The sequence below is a fragment of the Protomyctophum bolini genome (assembly GCF_963924005.1).
Source record: "Protomyctophum bolini genome assembly, chromosome: 4".
NCBI classification, from domain to species: domain Eukaryota; kingdom Metazoa; phylum Chordata; class Actinopteri; order Myctophiformes; family Myctophidae; genus Protomyctophum; species Protomyctophum bolini.
This window is the reverse complement of record NC_137865.1, coordinates 35849784-35868746: the sequence shown is the minus strand read 5'-3', so window position 1 is coordinate 35868746 and position 18963 is coordinate 35849784. Positions and strand designations below refer to the sequence as shown.

Below are 18963 nucleotides of genomic sequence, written 5' to 3'. Positions count from 1 at the left end.
ATCATTTGCCGCGACGGCACTGCTATACTGTATACGAAGACTCTCAACGTTCCCCTGTCCGTCATCGACTGGGGCTTAACCCATTCAGGATGATGTTTTAAGCATAATGGTATACAGTACTTAGCTATTGAAAAATAGCAGATCTACAAGCAAAAATCTTGAAAATGTGCCGCAAATCTTTGAGTATATATATGTTCCATGGAACAACATATTTTCAGATGGGGTTCGGCGGCCAATTACGTACAGTACATATGATTTTTGGGGTCCTTGACATGAAAAAGTTTGAGAACCACTGATGTAGAAACATAGGTTTTTCAGAAATCTGTCAGGATTTAGAAGATATTATTTTGTAGAATCGGGTCCTAATTTAGGACTGAGACCCGATTCTACAAAATAATGTCTTCTTCATTTAAGACTCCTAAATGGGTTAAAACCAAACCAACCCCGTGCTTGAGACGAATCCTCCAAGACGTCATCTCGTGCATGCACCGTGTGGGGGATTGAACGAGGCCATGATGAGTTATATTGACGTGTCTGGGTCTTAATTCCAATGACCTCCCAGAGCTTTCCCACAAGGTCACTGAATTCCAATCAACAAAGAGCCTGTACTCTATATGAGCTGTTAACCCATGCTGTATCGTCCCGTTCAATCTGTCATGATTGAACGACATTTAGCATTTTGATTTCTGAAGTGATTGGTATCGAGATAAAGCTAAGCCAACGTCACCATCCTCATCTGTGTTATCGGCCCTTATGGTCTCATGTCACTAATTACCGATTAGATTTACGATTTGATACGCTGCAAAATTAATTTCATTTCCCCGTTGTTGATTTTTCAGTGAGACTTAAATGACGGTTGAAGGAGTAGCTCTCATGCCCCCTTGAATGCTGGCTGCTTATCCTCGACTAGGGAAATCTTGTTTTCGCCATTTCGATTAATTTCATTTGCCATTTAATTGTTGAGCTGGAGTGGAATTGCCATCAGATGCATGCCAAAACAAGGCATCAACTTGTAGAAATCTTGAGATTGTGAACAAAAGCAAGGAGGTTTATTATTATTAACATAAAAAAATCACACCTGCATGTGTGAACTGATTATACTGTTATAGGTATTGTACCGAACACACCCACACACACACACACACACACACACACAGCTGCGTATTGGAGCGGCTAGGCACCGCTCAAAAATAAATCTGTCAGTGAGTCTTTGATAAAACTGTCAATATGCATATTTTTTCTTGAACGGCTATGCATGGGAAGTGGACAGTATTCTTAGCCTCTTCTAAAGGCTATCTTTAGGCTTCTATCTTTCACAGTTCAGTGACGACTGAAGCACTGACACCCCCCCCCCCCCCCCCCTGAACCGGCAAGACTGAAATCTGCCAATTACACTGGAGCCCAGACGATGTTCCCACCTGCACCAATCTAAAGACAATGAAGACACACGATGGCATTAAATGCCATACAGGAACAGTGAAACTGTAGCAAGGTCAGCACATACAGTACATATACCCTCTCTTACCAAAGAGTGGAATGCATCTGGGGGCATCGTGCAGGCCGGGGGATATAGATATATACACTATACGTATCGTATAGTATTAAAATCTAATGTAAGAGCTTGACATGGAAGTGACAGAGCTTTACAGTGGCCAACCAAGGGGACAAATGAACAAATGGAGCCTTGTTCTATGATCATGGGTTTTTGCTATACTGTACCTTTACCCGAAAAGGCTGAATGAGCACAGCTTTCATCCTCGCTGACAGTTAAATAATGAATGTACTGAAAAATGAGGAATTTCTCCTCCCTCCTTCATCGCAAAGTTCTGGTGGTACAACAATGAATTTTAATGTCTCAAGAAAATGGATTATATGCTGTCATGGAATTTACGGAATGTTGACAGATGAAAGATTTTCTTTTAAATGGGGGGGACATAATATTTGTTGAGAATGTACATTTCATTGTGTACTTTCAACATGAAGGCTCATGGTTTTATTTCATGAACATATTAAATGAGATGAACGCAGAAGTATTCCGTTTTATCAGACGTTCCTCACTGACAGAATTCAGCATGTAAAGGTAAATAAGACACTCCTCTCCCATCAGGACTAGAGTTGGTGCACCCCAAGGATTTTATGGTTTTATTTAACACAAACGGCAAAATACGGTAAACACCTTTGTAAGATGATGTATAGAGCAGCTGCGGGAGTATACAGCAGCTGCACGTCTCAGTGCAGTAACATTCTGTGATTATTTGCCATAATCATATTAAAAATGTATCATTTTCGGCCAAATACAAGACTTAGTGTTGGGGGTGCATCGGCTAGGTTAGGGGGTAACAACATGGCCAAAAGCAGCTATAGAGTATAGAGAGTTAAATACCCTTGCGCATGCACACGCACGCACAGACATACGCAAGTTCAGAAGTGGAGACCACCCTCTACTTATAACAGCCACTCCTCGTTCTCAATCGCCTCCCTAAATCTTATCTACCACGCCCGCCCTCATTAGCCACAGCCAATCCTTGTTGCAATTTCCACAGTATAAATATATCTGTGATCATTTGTTAGTTCTGCTTCACAGTGAAGCAGGATGCCATTTATAGACTGTACGTCTTGTTTTCTTCACACTTGCTTTTGCATTCATGTTGTAAACTATGTTTTAAACTACGTCTGGGACACAATCTTGAAAATGACGGCTTTCTGGGGAGTAGATACTACCAGAAACAAACCTTTTGTATACATTTTTTGGGGGTTAAGTGATATTTCTTCATAAATTGACTCACCTAATCCCTTAGCTCAGTCCTATAGTCACACACCGGTCCCCAGTACTCCCTCATCACCCCAGCAGTGCCATGCATGCTGTGATAATGCCAGCCGATGGTCGGAGGCTCCAAGGAGTAGACAGGTCCACAAACACGTTTCAGGCATTGTATTGACCTCCAAAAGTGTCTTTAGACAGTGCAATTACAAAAATAAATAATAACTACTGGCCAAAATAACGTTCCACAAACTGGAAACAACATTAACACAGAAAATAACAAACAGTAACTGTTACAGGCTTCAATGCCTCCTGCGATGAGGCCCTGGCTCACAGTTCTAACCTGTTGCTCTTTCACGACTAGCCTCAAGTGAGACTAAACTGCCTCCACCTGCAGCAATCCTGCTCTTAAACAGGTGGGGCAAACCATCCTCTAATCAGACAGTAAGTGATAATTAACTCACCACACGGCTAACTAAAGCCTACGAGTAATCTTTCACACTACTATCTTTTAGAGGAATATACAATCAACTACATTTCACACATTTAATTTACTAAGACAACATAATACAATGAAAATGCAACATACAAGGAACAAACACCCCTCCTCCTCCACAGTACTTGGCACCCTCCAATCTAGAGAGGAGTGCCAGCAGAGGGGAGACAGGTGACAAATAATGCAACCTCAGTGTCAATACAAATATAAACATATTTAAACCTCTTGCAATCATTGTGTGGAATAATAACAATGTCATTTGTACAATATATATATATATATATATATATATATATATATATATATAGGGCACGGGCTGCCCCGTGACACATGCCCATTACATTACAAACCGGGAGGTTTTGTCTACTTTGCTGTGGTTTGCCTCATTCTGTGATTAAATACTCCAACATGTACTGTTTGCTGTGGCTCTGCATTTTGGGTTCAATTCACTCTGCGTCCCTGACAGTCGTAGGACTTTCGCGGTCATTGATAGGACTGGGTATGACCTTAAACGTTGGAGCTATATGTTCTAGCAGACCACGTGTCAAAAAGATTCCCTACATGTTTTGCCTAAAACTCATCATACCTCATCACAAGTTCAGCATACATTTGGATTTGTTTTCTTTGGAACATATTTGCCAGCCGCACTATATGATTACGGAACATTTCTACATGATTTTGCAACATCTTGAAGCGGAAGCGGCCCCGGCAGCAGCAAGCATGCCTTTTCAGACAGATCGTATATACATCGTGCTAGCTCTGCTAACAGCGGTAGTGTGTTGTTTACTCAGGCATACAGTGGAGCATAGCGCAATGGGTGTGTGTGTTTGTGCGTGCGTGCGTGCATGCATGCGTGCGTGGCTATGACAGATGCTACAGTTCAAATCACAGCAGGTCTGTTTGTTGTCCTTTTTTGTCTCGCTCTAATGCAGTTATCTAAAAACAGTGACATAAGACCTCTTTTTCTTTTTTTTGGTTGTGTGGGTTATAGGAAACTAACAGTGTTGTTCTGAGAGAAAGTATGTGTCAGTAAAAGTCTTTCAAATGTCTTTCTTCCCTTTCCAACAAACCATATGGCATTCAGATTCCACAGACAAAGCCAGGACTCCACAACAAGACCATCACAGAACAAGATTGCTTTGTTAGGATGGGGGTATGCAGGGTTAACTAGATGTCAAATGATGTGTGTGGTGCATGCATTCAGTGTGTGCGTACATGTGTGCACATGCGTGTTCGTATGCTGTGCACATTCCGGGGGTATCTGTGCTGCATGGGTGGTAGAGCTTGCAGTATTGATACCAGTACCAGAGCAACATATCCACCTGATGGAAGAGTATACACAGATTTTAATCCCAGCACGGGCATGCAGGGACATCCATTCCCTCAATTCAGGAATTCAAATACTCCCCTTTTATTATTTCTTGCATGGTCTGAGTCGAATCCCAGGTTTACTCTCTTATACACTGCACATTTCACTGTGTATATAATCTTCAGACGATGCAATGCCAGGGTTTCCTCTGCAATGCCGCTGCCTTTCCTTTCCGCAGGGCGATTCATTCCACCGAGTGCGCTTGTTTTTCACACCGACGCGCGAGCGAGAGCGAGTGCAGCAGTTTGGGTGTGGGTGGAACATGCATGGGGGGATTGATACTCAGTCATCCCGACATTCCTTTTTCCTCCTCCACCGCTGGCTGGATAAAGATCAGGCCATCCATCTTCATGCTTCACCCACGGCGTCAGCTTGGGGAGGTGAACGTTATCGTTGGTATACCTGGTAGTTGGATACAACATTACCAACAGGAACAAAGCGAGAAACGCTGCTGTAATCTCTCACTGCAGCTAATTCTGCTCTCTGAGCCGTCATTCAGGAGCTACTAGGCATTTTGTTCCTCTGAATGCAGTTGCTGCTTTTTTCCCATTTTTCCCCATGGTCAAAAATGGTGAAGTGGACTAAATTGTTCCATTTTAGTAAAAGTCCAATCAATGTCAAATAAATTGTAAAGCTTGCTCCCAATCCACAATAGAGATTAGGCATGGAATGTCTGTACTTTTCCTTTCCTTACAGAAAGGATTTAAAATTTGTATTTAAGATGCAGTAGGTCTGCAGGGAGAGAGGGAACCCAGAGCAGAGAGGAGCAACATGACAGGGTTGGACTCAAACACTCAACACAGGTCCTCTCGCTCAATAGAAGCCATCCTCTCTGTCTTCCAGAGAGGATGAATGCCAATGCGGTGCCAATATCAAATTCTGTTTCCCAGTTCAACGTCTGCAGTAGCTTTCACATTGAAGTTTCTAGACAATGCACGTGGGAATAAAACGCTACACTGTGCTCACTTTTATCCGTGAGAATGGCACGGCGGTTGTGTTTTTGTGGGCCTTCCTAACACAATCTGTGCTGGCATGAGAAAATCTCGTGAATAGCTACTGTACCCCGCTGTGCCATCCACGAGATCACGAGATTTGATTAATACGCATTCATCCAGAATTTTGTAGCCTACTCACATGGTAGAAACACCTACATCCCGATCCGACGCGCACGCTTAATAGTCCTTTTTCTCCTCAAAATGAGATAAACTTTATACTTTGGGACCGTATAAAACTCAAAACTTAGATCGCACTAAGAAAGTGAATCCATCGCGCATCGACACACAGCCTAGAATGAGGACGTGGCTCAAATATGGAGGGATAGCCCTCCATATTTGAGCCACGTCCTCATTCTAGGCTGGGTCTCTTCTTCTGCGTTTTTCGCGCAATTGCCTGGCACTGGCCTCACGATCCCGCCTATAGTAATGGGAGGGAATGTGTTAATAGGCTCTCCAGGGTAATCTAATTGACACATGCTGTCAAGCTTGGTTGGTGATTACACACCAGGAAAATGACTTGACCAGTAATGAACTGTAAAACGTAGTGACATCTGTGTGAAATCGCTCAACTTGAAAGCAAACTGTTGTACAAGTACATGAAGTCCCATGGAGCATGTTATTAAAATGTCCACTTCTACACATTTTCACCCCGGCTGATCTTAAAAAAGAAAAGGGAGAAATGTAAAAAAGCCCTGGTGGGTTGAGGTGGACCCATCATGACAGAAACCTGTGTCTAATGACTCAAGCAGACAGGCCACGGGCATTAGAACATTTAGACCTGAGAAGAATGTCTTCTAACCTATGTTGCTATATCAGTGGTGCTCAACCTTTTTCATGTCAAGGACCACCAGAATTATCTGTATTTGGCCGCGGACCCCCCCTCCCCCACCCCCACAGAAGCAAAGATTTGAGGCAAAAACGTTCGCTCTGAAAGTATATTCAAAGATTTTGAATATTTTCAAAAATAGCAGAAAATCTTCAATTTTTCAACAGCTAAAGTATAACATAATGCTTAAAACACCAAAAGGGGTTCCCGTCCTGAATGGGTTAGACAACTTCATTTGTGAGATCGCTAACCTCCCGTGTAGCGATACATTCACATTACCCCTCCCGCCCGCCACCACTGAGGGATGGCGCGCCTAGCTGTCACAGCCGCTGAGCTTTGCTGATGTTCTTTCATACCTGCATTCGTCTTACTCTGGCCGGGGTAATGGTCTTCGCAGGTCGTTAGCACATTAGGGTCTCAATCATTCATCCAGCCCTCGTCACCTGATGCAGTCCTCTGGCATGACAGTTCTTCCGTATACGTGCCAGCCAGCAAGCATGTTTACTAAACTGGGAAACCATTTTGTTTAACCCACACACACACACACGCACCCTCTGAGTCATTTCTTTGCATCCTTATCTCACCCATAATGGTCCCCCCTGGCGTGACATGTTGGCAAAGGGTTATTCATGATCATATGGCGCTGCTTCAGTCAAGTAATTATAGATTTTCAGTTTGTGCCTGCATGGTACGACTAATTGCTTTGCAGGAAATTGGGTTTGCCTCCGCGTCGTGTGTTGACGTTAAATAATAATCGCCTTGTGTACAGAGGGAAGGGAGACTGTGTAATCTGCCAAATATTTATTTACGAACCAAGGTTGCATTAACCTACTGTACGTGAGGCACACCACACTATGGGTGGGATGATATGGGTACCTCATGCACGATACGATATATATATCGCAATATTAGGCCCTCGGTAACGATATATCACGATATCTGCAACTACAAAAAAACGCTATTTCCGTGCTCGGACACAGGGAGGGACACACACATAGCTGTCTATAGGAGTGGTTGCACCACTCAAACACTAAATGAATACTCAATAAACTCCCCCTTTGACTCATATACCCTCATCATAATACCTCACAAACACCACCAACTGACAATTATCACTGGTATCATCATAATGCCTCACAAACACCACCAACTGACCATCATCACTGGTGTCAGTGGACTTGTCTACTGCTGGGGAAATGCATTCTGCATTTTGTATATTCCAACAAAGCTGTTTGGACAAATCACCATCTCACCATCCAGTAATTCAGTACTTCTGGTTGCTGTGGAATGTGAGAGTGGGATTTGCATTTGCTTTATTTTAGCTTTATTTTAGCTTATATATATTTCAGCACACCCCTACGCCACACTGCAATTAGCTGCAACTAAAACAATTTAGGCATTTAGCAGACGCTCTGAATCGAGAGCGACTTACAGTGTAAGCAAGAACAACACATGGTAATGCATCAGAGAAATAGTCATCAAGGATCATTAGCGACCTAAGAACCTAACATCTGTCTAACAGTAGCTGTACAATGAGACTATATGAGTATACACTATAGAAACCTATAGAAATCTAGGGTTAACTATGTTTGTTCATGTTTGGGGTTTTTAGGTTTGGGGGGGGGGGGGGTGATGGGTTAGCTAGCAGAAGACTGCATGGTGGGCGGTCCACCGCCAACACAGCATCCAACCATAGGGAGTCATGGCATCCATGCATTGTCCATGCCCATTGGTTGTACTCACAACGGGACACCAAGCGGTTGCCCAACAGCTTGCTGACGGCAGGGCCACCCACTGATAGTGGTGCAGTGATGGCTCGCTGTAGGTATGCTGACACACAGACACACACACACACACACACACACACACACACACACACACACACACACACACACACACACACACACACACACACACACACACACACACACACACACACACACACACACACGCACGCACAGACATGCAATAGAGCTCAACTAGTTCACTGAGATATGATTGTTAAAATCCCATTATTTACCCATTACACGTGCTTGCGTGCGTGCGTGCATGCATGCGTGTACGTGCGTGCGTGCATGATAGGCAGACACGCAACAGGCCATTGTTCATAATCCTGGAAAAAGATGTCCTTATTTAGCCAGCCTGCTGATCTGAGCCTTGCGGTTGTGGCAGCATACTTACTGCTTACCAGACTGAAGCAGCTGAAACATTATCGGACACTGTAATCCTATTATAATGTGTTTCCTTTGTTTAACGTTTTATGTAAACATATTGAATTGCCTTGTTATTGAAACGTGCTATATAAATTAACTTGCCTTGCTTTGCCTTGACTAGAGTATATATATTGCCTTTTCCTTTTAGCTGTTTTCATTCTCCATTCTGACATTCTAACTAAATTGATAATTAAATAACCATGTCAGTAGTTAAACAAAAATAATTATTAACATTTTAGCTAATGTCGATAAATGTATATTGTTACTATGCAAAATGTCCCTGAGTTTACACACATTTCCTCACATAAAACAAGTGCATGATAGCTACAGTACAACAGTCAACAGACAGTACATGAGAGCTACAATACAACAGTCAACAGACAGTACATGAAGTCGTTTCAAAACTAAAAATAACAACTCTTTCTCCAAAGTTATTTTCTCCAGCAAAGCTGGTTTTCTAACTGGGTGAGATGGTTGTACTGGGACAGGGGAGATGGTTGTACTGGGACAGGGGAGCCACCGTGTCCTCGGGTGGGACCAAATCGGTTGTTGTCCACACATTCTGCACTGTTGCCAACTGTGTCTTTAGGTCACCTACTATACCTCCCTCAGATCCACAGAAATTTGAACTGATCCGGGAGCACTAGAGCCCAAAAAACCCTGGTCCCACAGTGAGGCTTTTAGGAGGGCCATTCAAGCCGCAAGCGGAGCCTGCAGCACCACCGTTGCCCAGGTGGAGCCTGCGGAATCCACCACTCCCGAATGAAGTGTCTGGTGTTGGGAATCTGGTGCAACGCACAGGTCCTGCGCTGCACCTGGTGAGAGCAGGAGAGGACTTGGTGAGACGTACTGTAGGAGGGGCAGGAGTCAACCCACAGAGATTGGTCTACCTCCCAGTCCCGGCAGAGTACTTCTGGAGCGGCAGATTGTGTGGCCCTGCATGGTCTTTCCCTAATGGGACTAATCGAGGGTAGCTACTGGGATGTAAGTCGGGACTTGATCACCCCGGCTGGGTCACCTGAGTGAGGGGTATGATGTTGTGTGTCCCGAAACCCTGATGATCTTGGGATACATCACTGAGGATACGTCCCAGGTGCATCCATGCGATGTTTTTTGTTTGTTAGATATCATACTTTATTGTCAGTTTGCACTGAAATTTGTCAATTGCGACCCAGCGGCCTTGTATGCAACACATATACACACATTTGACATAACACAAAACAGAATACAATTACATACATACATACATGTATACATACATACATACATACATACATACATACATACATAGGTATGCGGTCTAGCTTAACTTGGACTCAGGGGGGTGGACGCCTCTGCCTTGCATAGTCCCCAGTGAATAGGCATTTTCCCTTCACTGGTAACCTTATTTTGGATTTGTTTTAAATATATGAAGGTTTTGTGGGCTGGGCTTTTTACTAAAAAGCCCCCCCTTTTAAATACTACACACATACATACATACATACCTACATACATACATTTCAGACGTTTTAGCAGTTTTTAAGGACCCACTTTTAGGCCAGTGCACCAGAGCAAGCTTTTGCCTTTTTTTAAACCCCACCCATTTTAACCAAATACATAGAAACATAAAGGAAAGAGCAATGTGTCCACAGCTCTGTCTAGTCCTGCATGCCAAAGTCCTGATTTAAGCCTCAAAGTCGACTGATGGACTAAAGACCTCTCCAGTCTGACCTTATTGTATATATCTCCTTCCTGAAGGTAGCAACATATATTGTCCATACAACACATGGCTAGTGTTAGAGGTGATATTCCTTGCTAACCTTAGGAGGCTGTTACCATACGTGAATTATAGCCTCTGAAGTGGTTGTCCAACAATATTTGAACAAATGTTCAGTTGTTGCTGTATTGTTTAAAGCAAAAGAGGAGTTTTGCATGCTGAGTTTTAGTGTTTGCTTCTATACAAAAAGAAAAACATGAATATTTTACACGCCATGTCAGTGACGGCTGGGTGTACATTACGCCCAGCACTGAGATTGACTACGCTGTGATTCCCAGACTCTAGTATTAATCTTGTTAATGGGCTGACTCTCCTCTGTGTCACACCTGCTGATGTGTAACCTATTAATGTGCTTACCGACATGTCTGGCTGCTCAATGTTTGGCTGGTGGTGAGAAATGCCTTTACGCGCTTTACGCTAGACCAATGCTGTGTGGGAAATTAGACGAGACATTTGATATAATAAGCCGGTTCTTTGTGACACAAATCAGGCTAATAGCATGCATGGTATACTATAGAGGTTTCATGTCGATCCGCCTTCAGTATTGTCTGTTTGACGCCGTGTCGCGAGGATAGCTCTGCGATGACGCAGACACGATGGAACGCATAATCACTTACCTACTGTAAGTGCTCGTTGATTGAGAGCCACATTATAGGCCTATACTTTCCGAGACCTCGTTTTTTTGGTACTTAGCTCTCGTAAAACGTGGCATAGCTCCCTGTGCTGTTCTGCTCACAGGTCACAGGGGATGTGTTGTGTGTGTGTGCGTGTGCGTGCGTGCGTGTGTGCGTGCGCGTGAGTGTGCGTGTGTGCGTGCGTGCGAGCGAGTGTGCGTGCATGCATGCGTGCCTGGTCACGGCGTGAAAGCATTAGCCAGTGCCAGCAGGTGCGTAATTATATATGAAACATGGTTTTAAAGGATGGAGGCACATATCACGTCACAGCAGTGCATGCTGGCTCATGCAGAAAGTAGGGCGCAAGGAAGACGTCAGAAAAGTTATATTTATTCTTCAGTTGAAAAGAAGATGTGACTTTTCATTTGAAGCCAATGCTGCAGTGATCTCCTATCCAGCATCATTAAAGAAATGGTATTTTAAGAGGACTAACAAGAGCTGCTCAAGCACTATAGGAGGTATAAAGACGTATTCTGCCTTTAATCCATGAGGACGGGAACGCATCTGTGTCAATTATTTAAAACTTCAGTTGTTGAAAATAGCAGATCTACAAGCCCATAGTGCAGCACCGAGTGCCGCGCTACGAGCTTGTAGAACTGCTATTTTAGAAAAATCGTGAAAATGTGGCGCAAATCTTTTAATATATATTCTTTCACAGCAAACGTTTGTAACTCATATGTTTGCTTCTAGGGGGGGGGGGCACACAAAATATTTTCAGATGGGGGTCGGCAGGCCAATTACATCTAATTTCTGGTGTCCTTGACATGAAATAGTTTGAGAACCACTGACATATACAGTAGAAACATACACTCATATAAGTGGATCTGACAAACAGTAAATGTAACATGATTCAATCTGTTATGATTAACAAGCCACATTTAAGTATGTTCGTTTACAAGAAAATGTCAAGTATTTCGAATATCATCTCTTGTTAAAAATGCAAGAACGTGTGCATTTATTTATGCAATGGATTTATTCACTCAATTCTAACCAATATTGTTCTGTACCCACACACAATGGTCAAAATGCATTAAAATGTATGGGCAAATGGTTATTAGGAACAGTAAATGTAACATGATTAAATCTGTTATGATTAACAAGACACATTTACGTTTTTTGTGTACAAGAATGTCACTTTTTTCGAGAATCATCTCTTGTTAATAATACAAGAACGTGTGCATGTATTTCTGTGTGTGCGTGCGTGCGTGCGTGCGCGCGTCTGTAATCCACACACCTCAACAACCAGTTTGCCCCACCGACTTCAAATTTTGACACCCCACCACCAGAACTGCCCCAAAAAGGCCTCTGCCTGCATGGGCTCAGGACAGGCAAAGGGAAGTTACTATATTTACCCAGGGTAACTGGACTAAGCTCAAGAACTTGTTTACAGCCAGGCCCTGCTCATAGAACATTTCATGGTAGGGGGATACGAACTAGCGACCTTCCGATATCAACATCGCTCCGCAAACCGTTCGGCCACCGCTGCCTCTTGGCAGAGAAACAAGAGTAGCAAATACAACTATTTACATGATGTCTTACGTTGCCATTTAGTGCCCTAAACAAACATTAAAGTCCATTCTAGTCCATGGACTTTAATGAAAGAAAGAAAGAAAGAAAGAAAGGACCTACATAGGGACATTCTTTGCCACCATGATGCCAGTCATGAACCAATACAGCCACCGTGTCACAACGACTCACAACGAACCTCAGTGACCACGCAACAACGTACATCAACTAATGTCAATCAGTCTTCTATTGAAAATTAACCATTGGAATTGATGGCTGTTATGTCAAAGCCCAAAAGCTCCATCTCCAACCAAATGGAAATAGCAAATTCACTCATGGGATTATTGAAGTGATCAAGAGCCACATACACACACACATACTGTTCCCTGGTACAACAACTGAACTCACATACTGTACAGCAGATACAACACAACAGACCAACTCTAGATTCACATGATGACTATAGCATTCAACCCCAGAGCCAGAACCAGTTCCATTGCCATTTGCCACCCGGTCAATGGGTCCCAAAATGACAGCAATAGCACACCAGCTTGAATCACACGCATTAAAAACACAAGCAGTAGCCAAAAAGCAAAAGACAAAGTTCATACCTTGAGCTGTCGACTCTTCCACTTGACTTCATAAGATAGTTGTAGTGATGCCAGGGGAAAACTGTGGCTCTCTCTCTCCAGTTCATGATGAGACCTCCAGCAGCTCCTCCAGACTCCAGTCATCTCATCTCCATCCTCCATCCTCCATACATCTGGCTGGCTAGCTGGCCATGCAGTACTTCTCCTCCCAGTATCAATGGCCCCCAACCAGCCTCATTATCCTGGCTGCCTGATCTTCTCACTCAGCCTTGGTCTGGATGTTTCGCACTACACAGCACATAGCAAGTATTCTGCTGTAGTGCCTTGGTCAGGGGTTCAGGGCATAGGCTCCATAGGGTCCAGCATTCACAGCATGTCGTGGTCAGGGGTTTAGGGCATAGGCTCTATAGTCTATAGGGTCCAGCATTCAGGGGTTTAGGGCATAGGCTCTATAGGGTCCAGCATTCAGGGGTTTAGGGCATAGGGTCCAGCATTCACAGCATGTCGTGGTCAGGGATTTAGGGCTTAGGCTCTATAGGGTCCAGCATTCACAGCATTTCAGGGCTCTATAGGGTCCAGCATTCACAGCATGTCAGGGCTCTATAGGGTCCAGCATTCACAGCATGTCAGGGCTCTATAGGGTCCAGCATTCACAGCATGTCAGGGCTAAGAAGAAGCTGATCTTGGGGATCTGGGGTCATCACCCTGGCCCGTGTACCTGTGGAGCAGGTTGAGAGAGAGACCATATAAGCTTTGAGTATAAGTATTGGCTATTTCCCCATATATAAGCCCACAATGGGGATTGGATTTTTGTGCTAATTCGCTTATTTCCATCGAAATAAGTAGTAAAGTGTGCCGCTTGGGATACTATTTACATTATGATTTGAGCAATGGAAATAAGATAATTAGCACAACACCCCAATGCCCTATTCAATTCAATTCAATTCAATTCAATTCATTGGGAGTTTATGGTAGGGGAAATAGCCAATAATGCGCTTTTGCAGAAAATAACACCTGGACCTCTTTGGTGGGGACGTAACAACTACAAAGAAAAGTAAGAAAGCCTTCTAGCATCGAATTATCCTACAGTACCATTTGTGTGGGAACCCCTTTTGGTGGGTAGCAGATCTACAAGCTCTTAGCGGCGCGCTATGAGCTTGTAGGTCTGCTATTTTTTGAAAAATCGAACAACGACTGACACAGAAACATAGCTTTTTCAGAAAACTGTCAGGATTTAGAAGACATTTTTAGAATCTGAAGTCAGGTCAGAATGGGTTAAACCATCATTGGTAAACAGTTAAGAAGAATTCAGTTTTATACAAGGATTTGGTCCTGTGACACCCCAAACAAAACATTGTGTCTGTATATATTTATTCTATTTATGTATATATGGGACCCACATGCACACATACAGCACTTAATGCACCTTTGTTTTTTTATTTCAACACCCAGTCCCTCCCTCCCTCCCTCTCTCACGCACACACACACACACACACACACACACACACACACACACACACACACGCACACGCACACGCACACACACACACACACACACAGTATGCTTAGCATAGGTATAGCTAACTCAGGTTTGTGTGCAATTCAGGTAACACTTTACAGCACTTCAAGCACCTTTGTTTGTTCATTTAATTTCACCCCCCCCCCTCTCCCTCACGGCTCACACACACACACACACACACACACACACACACACACACACACACACACACACACACACACACACACACACACACACACACACACACACACACACACACACACACACACACACACACACACACACACGCACGTTAATGCTCACTTAGCATTGGTAGCTAACTCACCTGCAGAATGAAAACAAACCCACCAGTTTGTTATTATGAAGATAACTTCTCTTTCAAGCTGTCACACAGTGTTGTGACTGAGCAGTCTTCACTTCCTAACACGCCAGACTACTCCACTTCATGGAGTGCAAAGTTACATTATAAGTTGTTTATATTTTTCACTCTGTTTAACAAACAAGTTTGCAGCCCGTGTGGGTGGGTGTGTGTGTGGAGAGGGAGGGGCGTGGCTACCGGAGGGTTTTAAAGAGCGCGCTTGAAGCCTGGTTAGGGAGTGTCTGCCAATTCACTGGAGCGTCTACTTCAGCCATGTCAGACATACGGCCCGCGAGATGATTTAATCCGGGCCCCCACTTGTAGAGCATAAATGTACGAGTCTGTCCAAGAAAAAGTAAGTCTCTAGCACATTCCTGTCAAAAGTTATGATTTTTTTTAAAGAAATATAAACCAAATGCTCAATCCCAGTTATGAGTTTCCCTCCCTAACTAGTCTGATTTGCTGTCAGCTGTGCTCCAATGAATGGACTCGACGCATGCATAAAACCAAGGGTTGTGTATACATTTACACATTTCTGCTGAGACAGTATTTGAAATTTAAATATTCTATTTTCAAATGGTTTATTGGTGCTCCATAAATAAAAATAGCATCTCTCATAGCAAATGGCTTCTATAGGCTACAGGTATAATACCAATAATACTACCAATTCACTGGAGCGTCTACTTTCTAGGGCAGTATTTTTCAACCCAGCCTTTTCATGTCAAGGACCCCCAAATTAACCCTAATTAGCCCGCAGACCCCCATTTGAAAAGATATGTCAGGGACCCCCGTAAGAGAAGATTTTTTTATGGCTCTAGCAGTGATTCTCAACCTGTTTCATTTCAAGGTCCCCCCCAGTCTGACATGCATACTGTTTCATACTGTACAGAACACTGTCAGGATTTAGACTGGTCTCAGTCCTAAATGGGTTCATCTCAAATCTGAACTGAATTCGCTTCCTGCTATACCACAACTAACTGACCATTTCATTTCTGTTCTGTTGTGTTTCAGATACGGCGACATGGTGCCCAAAACCATCGTAGGGAAAGTGTTTGGCTCTATCTGCTCGCTGAGCGGCGTGCTGGTCATCGCCCTGCCCGTCCCGGTCATCGTCTCCAACTTCAGCCGAATCTACCACCAGAGCCAGAGAGCAGAGAAGAGACGAGCCCAGAGGGTACTCTTCTTTTCTTAGTCCCTGCTTTGACCTTCGATCCGTCCTACTCCTCTCTCTCTCTCTCTCTCTCTCTCTCTCTCTCTCTCTCTCTCTCTGACTGTCTGTATCTGCCTCTATAGAGGCGTGCACAGATAGACACAAGGTAGTGCTAGATCACCTGCCCTGTTGCCTTCTGGACAGCAATGTGCCCTTATGAAAGTTCCATTTTTGTACCGTTAGTTCATTTTATTTTTAGTTGTGTACAGTGTGCAGTATGTGGCCCATGGGGACATCCACCAATTATCTTTTTTAAGGACCACTTCACCGCTTTTCAACGGATCTTCATATCCTCACTAATGTTCATGATAAAATGCCACAATTTTTTTCTACTCAGTCTGTGTCTCATAGGAGGGCTGTGGGCAGTTCAGAAACCCGTCCACCAGTGACATCATCGATGGGGAATCCAAGCTACTAGATACTGCTAGATACTGCAGGCTTTCTATTCCTGAAAAGTTGCAACGCGATAATGGAAGCCACCGTTCTCCCGATAATAAAAAATCTAAGTATATATTAAAATGAATCTTGTTTAAAACTAAATCTGCCTAACGATGATGTCACTGGTGGACGGCTTTCTGAACTGCCCACAGCCCTCCTATGAGACACAGACCGAGTAGGAAAGAAATGGTGGCATTTTATCATGAACATTAGTGAGGACCAATTATATGAAGATATGTAGTGGTGAAGTGGTCCTTTAAGATATGTTTTGGGCTTTTTGCCTTTATCGATAGTGGAAAGTGGAGACAGACAGAAAACAAGGGGAGAGTTCACGCTGAGTTTCTTCTACAGAATGAAGTCCTGCTTTTCTAATGCTTCTCGCAAAAAGCTGGTTTAATACAGGCCTCTTCCTGTCGCAGCTCGATTATGGCGAGACTGTCGACCGCTTGGCTAGTTCCTCAACTCTGAGCAAACTCGACCCCTTGTTTCATGCTGCATTGAGGTTCATAAGAAGGTGGCCGCACACACCAATAGCCAGAGTGCCAATATTTATTAGGACAGCAGGTAAGACAGAATTGCATCCGGGTGCAATTCTGTCTTACCTGCTGTCCTAATAAATATTGGCACTCTGGCTATTGGTGTGTGTGGCCACCTTCTTGTTTTTTCAAGATCTCCTCTACAGTTTTCTCCCGTGTGCCGGCACCGCCACAAGGACTTTGGTGTGCGTAGAGCTTCTTTGTACACAGCATTGAGGTTCATAACCAATTCCCCCAATTCACTGTACTCTATACGCCCTAGTAGTGGGTTGGTACTCCTTAACGTCTTGCAGGTTGCTACATAATATAATATATAATTGGTAATATTGGTTACATTAATTTGTTCTAAATTTGAACTTGTCCAAAACTCTCTCAACCTCAGATCAAATGATTGGCTGCGCTACGTCGTGCCCCCAACTAAATCTGAGGCTGGGAAAAAAAGCCTTGCTTATTTCGGACCCTACTCCTGGTGGAGCCCTTCCGTCAATTCCTTTAAGTTTCAGCTTTGCAACCATGCTCCCCCCGGAACCCAAACACTTTGGTTTCCCGGGCGCTGCCCGGTGGGTCATGGGTATAACGCTGCTGGATGGTCTTGAAATGACTTACAGACCACTGAGACCAGACTCAAACTGGCTGCTGTGATTCCCCTAGTGAGCTTTAAAAGGATTGCCATGGGCATGCACTTCCCATACACTGCTCCTGCTTTGATGTTCTCTTGCTTTTTAGTTTACTAGCAAATTTTGTTGCTTAGTTTTTATTTATTAGTCTTTATTGGTTGCATTACTAGACGTTCCTGTTCTCGCTTTGAGCTTCTTCGGTAGTGGGCATAGTATGTCTGTCCTTTTTTTTTCGTCATGTATTTTTTGTTACTGGCAGAGCTGTGTCACTTATTTTGCCTCTTCTCTTGGCCAGTTCACACTTGTAAAAGAGACTTCAGTCTCAATGTGCTTTTTACTGGTTAAATAAAGGTTAAATAAAAAAATAAAAGAGAGACGAAGATAGTGGAAAGTGGAGACAGACAGGAAACGAGAGGAGAGAGTCGGGAGTGACATACAGCAATGTTCGTCAGGAACAGGACTTGAACCTGAGATGTGCATTAGGACCGCTAGGCCCGGCCCGGGGCAGCATCGACCAGTTGTGGTTTAATTCACCTCATATTGTCAGCATTTCCCCCCTCTCAACCCTTATTTTGAATAGCCAAAAATCCGCGACCGGATGTTATGATGTCTAACTAGTGAGTGTGTTGTCACATATCACTTCTGGTCTCTTCCGCTGGACGATCAGAAAGGACTACCGCGAGGATCACAGCGTCACAGCGTCGTGGAATAAAGCTTGTTTTTACCTCCAGTGTTATTGACAACACCAGGTAGCAACCCAATGCTAATGTGAGTAGCATCTCGACTCGATCGATCAAAAGCGCTAGAAAAGACTAACGGGAATCCCCGCCATTGGCGCTGACCAGGCCAGATTAATCCAAAAGACGCGGATTCACGCAATTGGTGGGGAAACAGTTAAGGCTCCACGCGCCACACAAGGTGTCACTTTTTTCACTTGAGCACCTGCCCCTCAATATGTCTGTGCACGCCCTCGCTTTCTCTCTCCGTCTGTCTGGGCCCTACATTTTCATCTATGCTAAACCCCTTATCCCTAAACTTCTTTGCCTTTTTTACTATTTTGAAAAACATTTTTGAATAGTTCAAATCACAGATCTACAAG

At 43.7% G+C, this 18963-nt stretch overlaps 1 protein-coding gene across 1 annotated transcript in view; it reads left to right on the top strand.

Annotated features, from left to right (window-relative positions):
* Nucleotides 1–18963, top strand: part of LOC308314324 (A-type voltage-gated potassium channel KCND2-like) — a gene marked incomplete at both ends in the record, with an annotated part of 70094 nt that overhangs the window by 40493 nt on the left and 10638 nt on the right. The window contains one exon of the mRNA XM_080761895.1: nucleotides 16075–16237. Coding sequence (XP_080618021.1) covers nucleotides 16075–16237 — 163 coding nt within the window. The remainder of the gene's footprint in view (nucleotides 1–16074; nucleotides 16238–18963) is intronic.